The sequence below is a fragment of the Sapajus apella genome, unplaced genomic scaffold (assembly GCF_009761245.1).
Source record: "Sapajus apella isolate SASKATOON/1434 unplaced genomic scaffold, GSC_monkey_1.0 scaffold6, whole genome shotgun sequence".
In the NCBI taxonomy this organism is placed as follows: Eukaryota; Metazoa; Chordata; class Mammalia; order Primates; family Cebidae; genus Sapajus; species Sapajus apella.
Window position 1 is genome coordinate 31,348,461 of NW_022436946.1, and position 15,172 is coordinate 31,363,632.

The 15,172-nt window shown below is 35.0% G+C and overlaps 2 protein-coding genes across 8 annotated transcripts in view; one reads left to right on the forward strand and one right to left on the reverse strand.

The window, feature by feature from the left end:
* The window catches only part of CEP85L (centrosomal protein 85 like), a 246,856-nt gene that overhangs the window by 127,212 nt on the left and 104,472 nt on the right, over positions 1–15,172 (forward strand). For all 6 annotated transcript variants that reach the window (XM_032274943.1, XM_032274944.1, XM_032274947.1 and 3 more), the window contains one exon: positions 5,429–6,216. In XM_032274943.1, the coding sequence (XP_032130834.1) occupies positions 5,503–6,216 (714 nt within the window). In that variant the 5' untranslated portion in view covers positions 5,429–5,502. The remainder of the gene's footprint in view (positions 1–5,428; positions 6,217–15,172) is intronic.
* PLN (phospholamban) overlaps positions 2,692–15,172 on the reverse strand; it is a 21,641-nt gene continuing 9,160 nt past the window's right edge. The window contains exons 2-3 of one of the 2 annotated variants that reach the window (XR_004267841.1): positions 10,269–12,935; positions 2,692–2,724 (exon numbers count right to left, since the gene is read on the reverse strand). Coding sequence is in view for 1 of the 2 variants with exons in the window: in XM_032274948.1 (XP_032130839.1) it covers positions 12,682–12,840 (159 nt within the window). In the remaining variant the exon portion in view is untranslated. Of the gene's footprint in view, positions 2,725–10,268; positions 12,936–15,172 lie in introns of those variants that run through there. The other variant, XM_032274948.1, reaches the window with a different exon arrangement.

Below are 15,172 nucleotides of genomic sequence, written 5' to 3' on the forward strand. Positions count from 1 at the left end.
AAAGAATGGGTTATATGTGGCATAAATTTTTTTTTTTTCCATGTAACATGATATGATCATGGCATCAGCAGGAAGGGGAAAAACTCGTTGTGTTGTATAAAAATTATTGCCTTTGTGGTTAGGGTTAACATTTTTATTTAATAACATATTTTATATTGACTGATAAGTATAAAATGTTATACTTTAAATCATAATGTTTTGATACAGGATTATATAGTTTACTGATTATTTTTTAAACTGTAAAGACTTGTGTTTTATTGTTATAATATAGCTCTGGAGGGTGGGAGTGAGTGGTCTCTTTTTGCATCTAGTTCCTTATTACTGTGAGAAGGATAGAGCAGAGAGAGAGAGAGAGAGAGAGAGAGAGAGAGAGAGAGAGAGAGAGAGAGAGAGACAGAGAGACCATCCCTGTATATAAGAGAAGATAGAATCAATGGTTTCATCTGTTACCAGATGAGAATAACATGACAGTGAAACAGAAGATTGGGGTTTTGTTTGGAATTGAGAAATATGTTGTCTTAAATATAATTCACTTGCATTATCAGGTTATAGTGATGTTCTTTTTTCATATTCTGGCCTTAAAAACTTAAATCTGCCTGAAACCATTAGCTCTTCTATGCCCACTGTCAATGCTATAAGCTATATTCTTGAGTCTTTAAAAGGTCTACCCTGTCTTGGTTTCAGATATCACTGTTGTAACTTAGATGTAAGCTAGATGCTGTAGTAATAACTCAAATTTGGGATTTGTGGCTACAATTAGTTAGCCTCATCAAGCATATTAGGAATTGAATTATATCTACCTCTAATTAACTGTGATTCCTTAGGGCAAAATAACATTTTTAAGTGTTAAAATTGTTAAAGTTGACATCTTCTGGACTCATTGCTGTCTAAGATGTAATGACCCTCCTCCCGCCTCCCCGAAATTCATACTGGGGGAAAATATTTAATTCTTTGTTCATATATTCTTAAATATTTAATTTTTAAATTTTAATTCTTATATTTAATTATCCTATAAATACTAAATATTTAATTCTTTCAGATATTTAATTCTGTCTTCATTTATTCACGTGTTGTGTGTGCATATGTGTGTGAATAGACTAAGCTTTGATCCTTAGTTAAAAAAAAGGATCTGAACGTCACAGTTAATCAAATTTTACACTAGAACTCAGATACTGGTTGTGATTGAACTTAGAATATTTAAGCTTAAAGGCTTCAGAACTGGAATCAGACCCAAATGGAATAATGTTATTTAAATGAAACAGCAGAATAACTTATTTGGTAGTGATATCTTCTAGGCCCTTCTCTATTCTTACTGAATCATCATCTCTTGGAGTAGGGCACCAGTTCTCAGGTAACTTTTTTAATACTAAGATTTGAGAATTTGTAATAAGAGAATTTTAGGAATAAATTCTATATTCAGTGTAATAGTCTATGGACAGCATATATCAACCACTTTCAGGTTGAGGGAATAAACACTAGTCTGATGTGAAATTGATTTTTCACTCATTGTTGATTTTTCTGTGTATTTGGAAAGTACTGAGTTAGTAAAGGCAGAGAGGAAAGTAGCACATTATCAGATTGAAGAAGCAGCCAAATCGGGTCTTAGAGGGTATGGCTGTGACATGGGAAGTGAGACAATTACCTATTTATTATTCATACTTTAGAAGTGTTTCAAACTCTTTGAGGTCGTAGAACAACAAAATACCTTTGCAGAATTTTGACCACATGGTAAAGTTATATTCCTTGGAAAGCGATTAAAATAAGACATTGTATATAGTAAAACATGGAAGTATTTTTCTCCTTTTGTCCTCTTTCCACTATGTAGAGGTTACCTTTGTTTACTAAGTTTTGGGTGTATTCTTCCAGATCTTTTCTTTGCTAATGAATGTATATGTATTTATATATAAATATGCACACGTTTATGTCTGTTCACTTAAGTGTATTCATATTTTAAACATTGCTATGTACAAATTGCCTCTCTTCTTCCAAAGACTATAACAGCTTATGTTCCCATCATTGTATATTTGCAGCCTTTAATAGTTTTCTGACTATGATAGAGAATGTACTTTTACTATTTGTGAGTTTGAGCATTGTTTTTCATGTATTCTCTAGTTGTGTTTCTTGCTTGATTTGCTTATTAATTTTTTTTGGCCTATTTTAAAATTGAGTTGCTAGAATTTTTTGTTGATTTATTGGAGCTCTTTATATGTGTGGATATTTAGCCTTTGTCTGTTGTATTGAAAATAATATTTACTTGTAGCTTTTTAATGACATAATAATAACTAACATTTTGCTTTCTGCCAGGAATTCTTCTGCGTGTTTTATGTGTATTGGTTTATTTCTCACTGTTGTCATCTCCACTCTATGGAGGAGGCAACTGTTAAATTTGAATCTAAAAAGGCTCCATATTTTACTTTTACTTTTTTTTTTTTTTTTGAGACAGAGTCTAGCTTTGTTGCCCAGGCTGGAGGGCAGCGGCATGATCTCTGCTTACTGCAACCTCTGCCTCTCAGATTCAAGCAATTCTCCTGCCTCAGCCTCCTGAGTAGCTGGGATTATAGGTACCCACCACCACACCTGGCTAATTTTTTATTTTTAATAGAGACGAGGTTCCACTGTTGTTGGTCAGGGTGGTCTTGAACTCCAGACCTCAAGTAATCCGCTGCCTTGGCCTCCCACAGTGCTGGAATTACAGGCATGAGCCATTGCGCCTGGCCCTATATTCTACTCCATATAATATTTTTGAGATCAAAACTGTTATACTTAACCTTAGCTCTATATTTTTATCTGCAATTTGATACAGGACTAATGTTTAATTTTTTTTAAATTTAGGGATATCTTTTAGATGCTCTGATAATTTTAGTATAAATATTCCTTTAGGAATATTAATACAAATATATGTCAAAATATATAATGCTGTAATATATGAATACAAATATTCCGTAAACTTTTGGGGACATCTGTCCTATTTCTATTTAGAACCAACCCTCAGTAGCATATTCCCCTTTATTTTCTTTTCTCCTGATTACCAGAGTAGTCTGTTAATCACTGTGTTTGCCAGTTTTGCTTTAATCCATTGGCAACTCTGCTGTCAGAATAATCATCTTAAGTACAATTTTGATCATGCCATTCACTCCTTTGTTTGGAAACTCAGTGATACCATGTTTCGTGCTGAGTGAAGGCCGGGCTCTTTACTTAGCAGAGTGTTTAAAGATGTGTATAATTCTGCTTCACCTTTACCTATCAAGAGTTACCTTGACAACTTTTCTTGGCACTTTAACTCCATACTGTAGATGCATGGATTTATTTTTCTTCTTATATAGCCATATTCTCTTGGCTTCATGATTGGATCATTCAGTGTTTTTAATCAGCAGAAGTTGTTTACTGGCTGATTAAGCACTTAGGAAATTTAAGGATATTTGGTACTTCACAGAATTTTTAGGAAGGCTGGAGAACCAGGATTGAGCATAAGCTTCCAAGTAATATGCCTCAAATAATATATGAAAACCGTCAGTTTTGCGCCACCAAGCTGCCTAGCTGCTGCCAGTTCTGGGATAGGAATTTTGATTCTGCAGCCACTGTGGGGCCACTTCCGTCACTGCCATTGTGGAAACGTGATGCCTCTGCTGTTGCCTATACCACCCAAAAATGGTAGCTCCACATCGAGTCCATTTTATCATGTGACTTACTTCCAAACTGCAGTCTTGTGCTGGTGCCTGTGAATGTCTGCATCATAGTTACAGGGTATAGTGGGATTTTGAGGTCTGAAATATATTTTGGGAAGGTTGGAGTCAGTAATGTGAGAATTTTCCTAAATGCAGGAAGTTTCTTCAGAAGCTGATAGGCAGTTTTGAATATGATAAATGTCTACTATAATACTTTTGCTCATATTCCTTTATCTGCACTTGATCTTAGCCAAAAGGCCGAGAAGCGATATATTCCTTCATCTGTAATGTTTTTCCATTTTCGTCTCCAGGTTAACAAATACTGTGCAAAGACCTACTGGAATTTTATTTTTTGAATTAGTCTACCTGGCTCGTTTTTATCTGAATTTTCTTACAACTTTACCAACATATCTTTTCCCATAAGACAGTATCAAAGAACACAAGTAATAAGTATATTCTGGTGTAACAGTCAAACAGTGTGGGGAGATAGAGAATAAATTGCTAAAGTCTTCATCTCTCACCTCCCGCCCCCAACCCCGACACATACCAGTTTAAATTCCTACCCCCTTTCTAGATATCCCTTGATTACAAAACTATAGTCTTTGGTTTTAGTTTGATATATATGATAACGTGGCACTTAATGGTAAATTTGTTGAGTATGTAAGCCTTTATTTATCTTTCAGCCTTTCATTTAGTCTTCTAAAACTATTCATTTGTATAGAAGTGTATGATGTGAAGGCCTGACTTAAGGTAATAGAAATTAAATTATTTTGGAGGTAAGAATGTACAACTTGGGGATTTAATAAATATAAAGATAAAGGAATCAAAGTAGATGCTAAGGTTCTAGCTTGGGGTGAATATGAATATATATACACATATAATCATACACACACACACACGCACACCATTGAGTGAGACTGGAAGTGAACCCTTTGGCACTCTTTTTCATTATTGCAGGAGTACCTTTACTCATATTTTTCATTTGAACTTAAATTGTTTGGGGAGGTTCTAAAATGTTCACATCTGGCATAGATTTCCACAGTTCAGGAAAGACACAGAAAAATACCATTTTTTAGATAGAGTTGTGTCTGAGACTTCATTGCTGGATTATGAATAAGACCTCTCAATAAGAAGTTGGATTTTTTCTTATAAAGGCACAGTACTTTGAGCAAATTTGAATCTATTTTAAATCATTTTTCACCTGCAAGTACAGTAGATGGTAAAATACCATATAATTTATCTTGTATCCATATTTAGAAAATTCAATTTGAAAGTATATTGACTTGTTTCAGATAAAAGAATAATAGTAATTTCCTCATTTTGAGGAAGTATTTTTGTAAAGGTTGTGTTGGCTGGGCGTGGTGGCCAGTAATCCTAGCACTTTGGTAGGCTGAGGTCGGTGGATCACCTGAGATCAGGAGTTTGAGACCAGCATGCCCAACATGGCAAAACCCTATCTCTACTAAAAATACAAAAAGTTAGTTGGGTGTGGTGGCAGGCGTCTGTAATCCTAGCTACTTGGGAGGCTGAGGCAGGAGAATCGCTTGAACCTGGGAGGCGGAGGTTGCAGTGAGCCAAGACCATGCCACTGCACTCCAACCTGGGTGACAAGAGTGAAACTCTGTCTCAAGGAAAAAAAAAAAAAAAACAAAAAACTTGTGCTTTGAAACCATGTTCAGACGTTTCTTTTGACATTTTGCATTTTACCCCATTCTCTTTTGTCTGTTAATTGTAACTAATTTGGCAATCTTTTCTCTTTTCAGATCATTCAACTTCAAGTGGCACATTATCTTTTAAGCCTAGTCAATCACTGGTTACTCTTCCTACTGCCCATGTGATGCCGTCTAACTCCAGCGCTTCAATTTCCAAACTTAGGGAATCATTGACACGAGATGGCTCAAAATGGAGTACAAGCCTCATGCAAACATTGGGAAAGCACAGTAGGGGGGAGCAGGACTCTTCACTAGACATGAAGGACTTCCGTCCACTTCGGAAATGGTCATCTTTATCCAAACTCACTGCCCTGGATAACTGTGTCCAGGGTAGCACTGTTTGCAGAGAAGAGTCAAGGAATGGTTTGGAAAAGACAGGGAGGGCTAAGGCTTTAATATCACAACTGAGGACAGTTGGGCCTAGCTGTTTACATGATAGTATGGAGATGCTTAAGTTAGAGGACAAGGATATAAATAAAAAACGGTCATCAACTTTAGACTGCAAATATAAATTTGAGAGCTGTAGCAAGGAGGACTTCAGAGCCTCTTCCTCTACTCTGAGGAGACAGACTGTAGACATGACATATAGTGCCTTACCTGAAAGCAAGCCCATTATGACAAGCTCAGAGGCCTTTGAACCTCCAAAATATTTAATGCTTGGTCAACAATCAGTAGGTGGAGTTCCCATTCAGCCTTCTGTAAGGACTCAGATGTGGCTTACAGAGCAGCTGCGGACAAATCCTTTGGAAGGTAGAGCTACAGAAGATTCTTACAGTTTAGCTCCTTGGCAACAGCAGCAAATTGAAGAGTTTCAGCAAGGAAGTGAAACACCAATGCAGGTAAGGCTCAAAATTTAGTGTTTGCTTCCCTCCAGTGGATGTTATGAGTATAATAGCACACTTGCAGTAAGCATATGACAAGTGTCCACAGATAGTTTTGCTTTTCCCTGCACATTAATAAGCAGAAATGTTACCTGAAAAATGTTGTGTTGATAAACAAAACTTACACAATATTTGAGACTAATTAACATGAAAATCTTGAAACCTTGTGTCTAACTTGTTCTTTCCTTTTCATTTATTAAATGGGCATGAAAATAAAGCAAAACATGCTCAATCTAAAGAAACTTGGAAACAGAAACAAAAAAGCTAGAATAGGTTTTATAGAAAGAGTGCATCAACTTGACCATATAAGGTCTTAGATTTTGTTTCTGGTTCCATTTAGAACCTGGATGATTTTTGTCACTTAATTTCTCTGGGCCTCAGTTTCTTCATCTGTACAGTGAGAAGGTAGAACTACAGTCATTTATGAAGTTTTGGTGATTGATAATGTATTTAGGTTTATAATTCAGATATACTTATTTAAAAAAATAATTATACAGTATGTCAAGACTTATTCATTAATCAGTTTTATAGAAAGAACTGTATGATGATGTCCTATATAAAGAAAAATAGTATATAGCCCCCAATTGGTCTAGGGAATAGCATGTCAATGTGTAAATTTCTTAATCTGGGGGTGTTTCTATTTCAAGATAATTTTCTGTAGCTTGTTTTAACTAGGAAACTAATTTTCTAATAGAAATACTGTCATCTGTTTTTTATCATCAGAATTTTCTCAAACAATTCTATTAAAAATTACAAATTTTCCCTAGAGTAAAAATCTAAAATTGCTATTCATTACTACTGCTAATAAAAACAAATAGAGTAAATGAACATAGGCTATGAAAGGATAAGTAAATCACTTATCCAGGATCCTCACAAATCTGAGTATGATCCCAAAACATAGAACCTAACATGCTGCATTCATAGGAGAACGTTAACATATCGCATGTGCCTTCTTTATTCTTATTTTAGACCCAGTTCTTATAATTTTGATTATGTACTTAAACCACATAATCAAAACAGAAGAATCACTATGACCAAATTACAAATTTGTGATTTATCCATTCAAGTGATTAAAAATAGGAAATTAATTTTTCAAATACTATCACGTTTTAGTTTTCAAATGTTTGTTATTACAGGAAAACTGAGATCAGGCAGTTGTTTCTCCAGCTGGCGTCTTTGCACAGAATTGGAGCTGACCAATGGGTCTGAGTGTACTATTCCAAACTAGAGTAGGTGTGATAGATAACTGAGAAAATTGGGCATGCCTTTTTTTGTGCTTGGACAAACCTCTGCTTTAAACAAGGTGTTTTTCTTAACCTTAAAGCAGTTCAGAAGTGGGTATGGAGGTTGGGGACACACTGCAGAGAAAAATTTGTTTTTAAATCTTCCTGGTGCATAGTAGAAAGAGAAGGCTACTAACAAGCAAAATTTACATATCCCTGGAAAGTCCTACTTCTTGATTAACTTTATTGGGGATGGTCTCTTTATAGTGCTTTTAAAAGTTTTAGAGTAGAAAGATGAATTCAGGTAAAGAAAACTAGACAAACTTAAGTTGTAATGATTAAATGACTGCTTCCCTTCTAATTTCCTCCTTGGAAAACTACAGAAAAAAGTTGTTAAATACCTTCTTGGAGCCTCCAGTAATATTCTCTTTATTTTAAAAGCTTTCATCATAGTTGTTTCTTAAAAGCCTCTTTGAAACATTGACTTCCAACCAGGTACTGTAACTCATGCCTGTGATCCCAGCACTTTGGGAGGCCAAGGCAGGAGAATTGCCTGAGTCCAGGAGTTTGAGACCAGCCTGGGCAACATGGCGAGACCCCGTCTGTGAAAAGGAAAAAAGATAAAAATCTTAGAAACACTGATTTACGTAAAAACAAAAATTAGACATAAAAACACTCTTTACATCTAATTTTTACATGAAGAGAAGAAATTTAATAAGGATCAGCTCATCTGGTAAATTGTGATTTTCAAGCACAGCTTTTAAACACTCACCATGAAAAAACAATATTTTTACAGCTAAGAAAAGGAATTTGGCTGAAAGTCATGATCTAATAAAACCATGGATTTATATATTATGGAATTCTGTAGCTTTCACAGTATTTTATCTCATTTGATCCTCACAGCTCCCCACTCCCCAGGTTAATTTGTAACATTAAAGGTTTGCTCTTCTAAGGACTCAGTCCAGAATAATTATTGAGCCAGCCACAGATTCCTATGTGTGTGTTGTTCTTTGATTTCCATGGTTTTCTGCTAAATTATTAAGAGTGCAGGAGTGTAGTACTCCGAAGCATTTTCCTTTGTGAATGAAAAGAAGCCATTATACCCTCAGATGGTTTATGATAGAGGGCCCCATGTATAATGCCCACTGCTAGCCTTTGACTCTTTCCTTTGTAGTACATCATACTTCTGCTCCCCATCCACTGCAACCCCTAAGCTACCTGACTCTATAAGAACTGGGACAGAGGAGAAAAAGCAGTCTGGTGTTCTCTTTGGGAAGAATCCTTCCCTTTCCATGTCCCCGTTGGGTTTCTTTTCTTGGGGAAGGTAGGGTGGAAGGGGTGGAGGATAAATACTTCTACACGTAACGGCAGTATCCAATGGATTCCTTTAAGCCCACGATGGATCTCCCAGCAGTAGTGAAATAATAGTCTCTTTATTGACGAAGTTGTTTATCCTTTTTTTCCCTAAGATGTTTCTGAACTTCAGGGGGCAATCATTAAAAAGATGAAATTTTGTGCCTATTTAGTCATAAGGGGGTTTGAACAGTTATGGTATTGGCACCTATTGATTTTAACATATTTTACTGGAGATTTTCCCTTATATGAATCAAAAATTTGAACCAAGCACAGTAGCTCACCCCTGTAATCCTAGCACTTTGGGAGGCTGACAGGGGAGGGATAGCTTGAGGACATGAATTTGAGACCAGCCTGGGCTGGTGAGACCGCATCTGTACAAAAAATAAAAAGAATTAGCCATATGTGGTGATGTGCCCCTGAAGTGCTAGATTCTTGGGAACCAAGGTTGGAGAATCTCTTGTGCCCCAAGAGTTCAAGTCTGCAATGAATAATGATCATGTATCTGCATTCCAGCCTGCATGACAGAGTAACCACCCTGTCTGTTGATTAAAGAAAAAACTGATAAAATGAATTAAAGTAAAATGACTTGTTTTTTGTCTAACATGAAATAATAATGAAAAAGTTTTATAACTTGGGAGTGTTTTATGTATTCTATTATGTCCTCTGAAAATAAAGTATTCTTATTTTTATATTTTCTTATATTTGTACCCTGTTCTTTCATTTTTTAACTGTTTGAGATAATTTATGTATTCAAAGATGTGGACGCTATGACACTCCCTATATTAGGATATGACACATTCATTAAGTAGTTAAAAAGGACTTTTATATACAAGTTTTAAGTGAATAAAGTTAGTAATGTGTTTGACTGTTTTCATCTGTCAGGTTTTCTATATAATATTAGCATAACATTTCTGGACATTTTAAAGTGTGCTGTTACTTAGCAGAAGAGCAGATACTTTCAAAAATTTATTATAGTCCTACTTTGCCAGAAGACTCAAAAATAATCAAAAGATAAATAATCTCTGTTAGTAGCAATTCATTATTTTATATGGGTCTGCTGTGTCTATACTAGAGCATCTTGATTTTGTTTTATTTGGGACAAATCACCAAAAAACTCCTGTAAAATCAAAACTATAGTTAAAATGGTTTATCATTAGTATCAATCATAAGTATATTTTAGAGCAGCTTCACTGAATTTTCAAGAACATTTTTATGTAGTGATTCTGATGATTTGCATTAAACAAATACACATTCTTATCCAATTAAAATATAAAAGGCAACATTAAGCATTTTAAAATTGTTTTTTAGTACCCTGTAAATTAAGATCAGAACTCATTCCATAGTAGAACATATTTGAGCATTTAGTATTTTAAATTTTAAAAATAAATTGTTATGAATTTACATTTCATGATAAAGAATAGTTTATTCTACTTTATAATTTGAGTTATAATGTAGTATTCTGTAATCCTCACAGAATAAGATTTTAATTTCTATCAAACAATGAAGAACAAAAAAAAATACTTATTTCTGTTTACTGAGGAAAATACTGTAATGAACAATGTAATGAAAGGACTATGACTAATCAGTTCAAATTATCCACTTGTTTTTAAGACCAGTGCAGCTTATTATAGAACTTGGATACTTTTTGTATTGGTAATTTACTAAAACCAGTAAGGTGAGTGTATTACCTGTTGTTTATAAGCTTTCTACTTGTTATTATGGATTTCCAACTTGTAGATGAGGTTTCGCTTAAGAAAACTCTGCCCATCCGTTATTCAGGTATCCCTGAACCAAACCCTTTCCGCTCCCATCTCTAGTACCTCTCATGGTTTCAGAAAATTTAATAATGTCTCCTTCACTATTCAGTTAGCAGCACTTGTATAAGAAACCAAGATCAATATTGATGCTTCATATTCTTTTAGTAACCATGTTTTAGAGGATATGGTTAATTATATATCATCTGCCCTTTTAATAATAGTTATATTAGTAACATGTCTTCAGTTGGAATTAAAATTGTTGGATTATACAGTTTAGACTTAATTTTAAACTTTAGTCAACTTAAATTACCAAAGTTTGGTGAATATATTTGTCAGCACTAAATTTTACTTCAGTTGTTTTGTGAGTTATTGGAAGATGTTCTGAAATGATCAGAGGAGAAATTGAAAATTTATTCATCAAGAAAATAGTTATAGATAGCATTGTTGGATCTATAATTTAGCTCAGTAGAGTGGCTTACAAAATAGATGTTTACCATTTGATTGATTGATTAAGGAAAATAGCTATATCCTATTACAGTTGATGCTAGAACGACAAGGACTTGAACTGAGAGGGTCCACTTATACATGAATTTTCTTTTCCCCCACTCCCCACATCCCTAAGACAAGACTGCAAGACCAATCCCTTCTCTTCCTTCCCATCTTTCTCCTCCTCTTGTTCCTCTGCATATTCAGTGTGAAGACAATGAGAATGAAGACTTCTATGTTGACCCACTTCCGTTTAATGAATAGTAAATACATTTTCTAATGATTTTCTAAATAAGATTTTTTTCTCTAGCTTACTTTGTTGTAGGAATAGAGTATATAATACATAAAACATGCAAAATATGTGTTAATTTACTGTTTATGTTATTAGTAAGGTTTATTGTCAATAGTAGGCTATTAGTAGTTAAGATTTTTGGGGACCCACGGATTGTCAGCTCACCAACCCCCATGTTAAGGGGTCAGCTGTAGATATAACAGATGGGCCAACAAGTTCATTTCAAAATGTAATCTAAAAAAAAAAAGTAATCTAAAAATTAGTTAATATTTGGAGAGAAAATTCATATTTTTATTTCTTTTAAATACTTGAGATAACCTTTTTCTGTCACTGGAAATCTTCTATTATTTTCTTTGCCTGCATTGGATGTTGGGTTTGAATAGAAGACAAACTATAAAATCATTCTGAAGTCTTATGGTTTCATGATTCCGTAGATATGGCAAGTTAGGTAACTCCAACTCAGGTAATTCACTACAGTACCTTAAAGGAAGATTAGATTCTATTCTGTTAGTACATTAGTGATTATGACTAATCACACTGTCAGATATTAACCACCAATTCTCATCTGTTGATCATAATATCTTAGAACAGATTTATGGTTTACCTACATGGACTAGAATTCTGTAATTCTTTGAAAAAAATCACTTAAGATAAATTTTATTATGTAAGAGTATGGCCTTACTTTTCCATACTTGATTCTCATCAACTTTAAAAAATGTTAATGTGGCACAGAAAAAATACAATTTCTGTTTTAGAATATCGATACTGGTAGTTACTACAAAGAGTTCTTTATAATAAGATAACAGATATGAGGAGTCAGTGGACTATTTTGAATAATGACACTTCATTTGTATTATTACTTTGATACTTGGTGAAGACCTGACAAATACTTAATACTAAAGAAGCTTTTACAGTGTAATATAAATTATATTTACCTCAAAAGAGTAAAAATAATGCTTTACATATGAAGTGAACTTGTTGGCAGTGCAGTTTCAGAACTAAACTCATATTTCATCTTCAGAAAAGATTTGGGATAGAAATTTGTGAACCATGTTGAGGAAATCAGCAGTTACATTTTATACACTTATTTTAAGGTTATTTTTTGAAAATAAAGCCCTTTTCATGTTTACAAGATCCAGCAGATGAATACATGTGCTAACAATGAGTTTTAGTCTTAATCTTGACCTTTTCACAAAGAAACTCTTACACTCAGGAAGTGGTGTGTTACACAGTATTGTTTTCCGTCTGCATGGGATGACAGATTTTAAGCTGATGTGGTTCGTTGCAGCTCTAGAGTTGTAGCAGAACTTCAGAGAAGCATCACGATGATACAGATCAGCAAGAGACATATTAAGATGAGACAGAAATTGATAAATAGGTTCTGTAGATTTTGACGTGCTTGTTGAGGCATTTCAATGGTTGAGGCTCTTCTTATAGCTGAGCGAGTGAGGTATTGGACTTTCTCCATGACACCAACAGGAGAGGAAGTCTGAAGTTTTAAGCGGTCAAGAGAAAGAAAAAACTGGCAGCCAAATATGAGATAACTGTCTTCTTTTAGGTAGCCTTGAATGTAAAAACAATAAATGGATTAGAATCATATATGTAACCTATTCTCAGAACAAAAAATACAATTTTGTATTAATTCATCTTTCTCAGCACTATTGTATTTATAACATCAAATGTTTCCGGCGCATGCGCACGTACGTGTGTGTGTGTGTGTGTGTGTGTGTGTGTGTGTGTGTGTAAGCATGAGCACGCCTGTGTTTCTTTTTATCTGTCTCTCTCTCCTTTTTTGATGGGGTGCACCATGACGGTCTCATTTGTGTTAGGAGTAGTAACTCCAGTCTTTGCCTTTTCTGCCAAATTTACTAGAAGTATTGCAGTAATCCTGAGTGTCATCCATAGGTTCCTGAAAACCATGACTATGCAAAACAACTATAATGAAACCATTTTTACTCTAGGCTAATTGATGTAAACAAGAGTTAAGTTCCTATGGCATATTTCTGGTCACAAAAATATTACTAAACTTCTCAATAAAGACCCCAAACACTTCTAATATTAAATGTTGAAAGAAATATGAACTATATATACATTTAAGAAAGATTAATAAAAACCAGATAGGCTGGGTGCAGTGGCTCACACCTGTAATCCCAGCATTGTGGGAGGCCGAGGCGGGCAGATCCTTGAGGTCAGGAGTTTGAGACCAGCCTTGCCAACATGGTAAAACCTGTCTCTACTGAAAATACAAAATTTAGCCAGGCTGGTGGCATGCACCTGTAATCCTAGCTACTCAGGAGGATTGCTGGAGGCCAGGAGGCAGAGGTTGCAGTGAGCCCAGATTGTGTCACTGTACTCCAGCCTGGGTGACAGAGCAAAACTCTGTCTCCAAAAGAAAAAAAAAAGCCACCAAAGATAATTACCCAATATTTGGTGAATCAGTGAATGACAGTGGTTGTGGTGGTTGATTAAAATCATGGAATCAATGTTTGAAAAATGAAAATTGTCAGGAACATTTCCAACTCCATGCAGATCAAAACCAATTCAAATACAGTGAAATCTCTGAGGGCTTTTGTGCCATAGCATTTATTGTCATGCATTTGTATGATGACCCTAGACTTCACCAATTTTTATTCGATAGTAATTTGTATTCATTCATTCATTTTTCAGCCCTCATATTCTAGTGTGGGGTCCTGCTGGCTGAAGCCAATCCCAGCAGCTCAAGGAGGGAGGAACCTACCTTGGATAGGAGGCCATCCCATCACAGGGTACACTCGTGTACGCACTCACATTGAACCCAGGACAACTTAAACACACCAGTGAACCTAATGTGCACTGTTCTGGGATATAGGAGGAAACCAGAGTTCCACAGATGAGGAGAGAATGTGCGAGCTCCACACATACTTAAGTGTTACAACAAAATGACATAGAAGGAAATGATGTTATTTGAGGACCTGCTGTAGTTGGTTTAAGGTACAGCTTGTTTTGGGTTATACTTTTGGGTAAAAGTTCTCACATATAATTTCTTTAAATCTGTTACTCTGTAGATGTAATTGGTTTGATCAGTCAGTGTATTAATAGCTCCAGAGCAAACATCATAAAAAGGAAATGCATACAACAAATTATTCCTTGGATCTTAATTTTAATCCAAAATAAAATAGTGTTAAATGAGAAGTGTTTTACCAAAAATAGAGATTCAAAGTATCATTCCCTTTTATGATTTTATAGCTTTATAGAATATTATCTTAAGTAACATTTTAATAAGATTTGATATTATGTACTGAAGACTGTCAAGCGCGGAATGCACAGTAATTATCATTATCTCACTATCTGCCACAGACATTTCCTATTTACAGACCTCTACTTAGAGCAGTAGTTTCCATTTGCCTTCTTTCAGAGATCCCGTAAGCTATTGCTGCCTGTGGGGTCTATACTTTGAATATTAATAAAACAAAATAAGAACTTACATGTCATTATAGAAAAATTATGTGTATTAACTTCAGAGATAATGGTTTTTAACACTTGGGAACATTTTATTCTCAATCAGGATACTTCTATATCAATTTTGAAATAAGGAAATTTAAAAATGGAGTAAAAAAGTCATAATTAACTGCCAGACATAGTGACTGTTAACATTTGTTGATACATTATTGTTTTTTTTTTTTTTTTTTGAGACGGAGTTTCACTCATGTTACACAGGCTGGAGTGCAATGGCGCGATCTCGGCTCACCGCAACCTCCGCCTCCTGGGTTCAGGCAATTCTCCTGCCTCAGCCTCCTGAGTAGCTGGGATTACAGGCACGC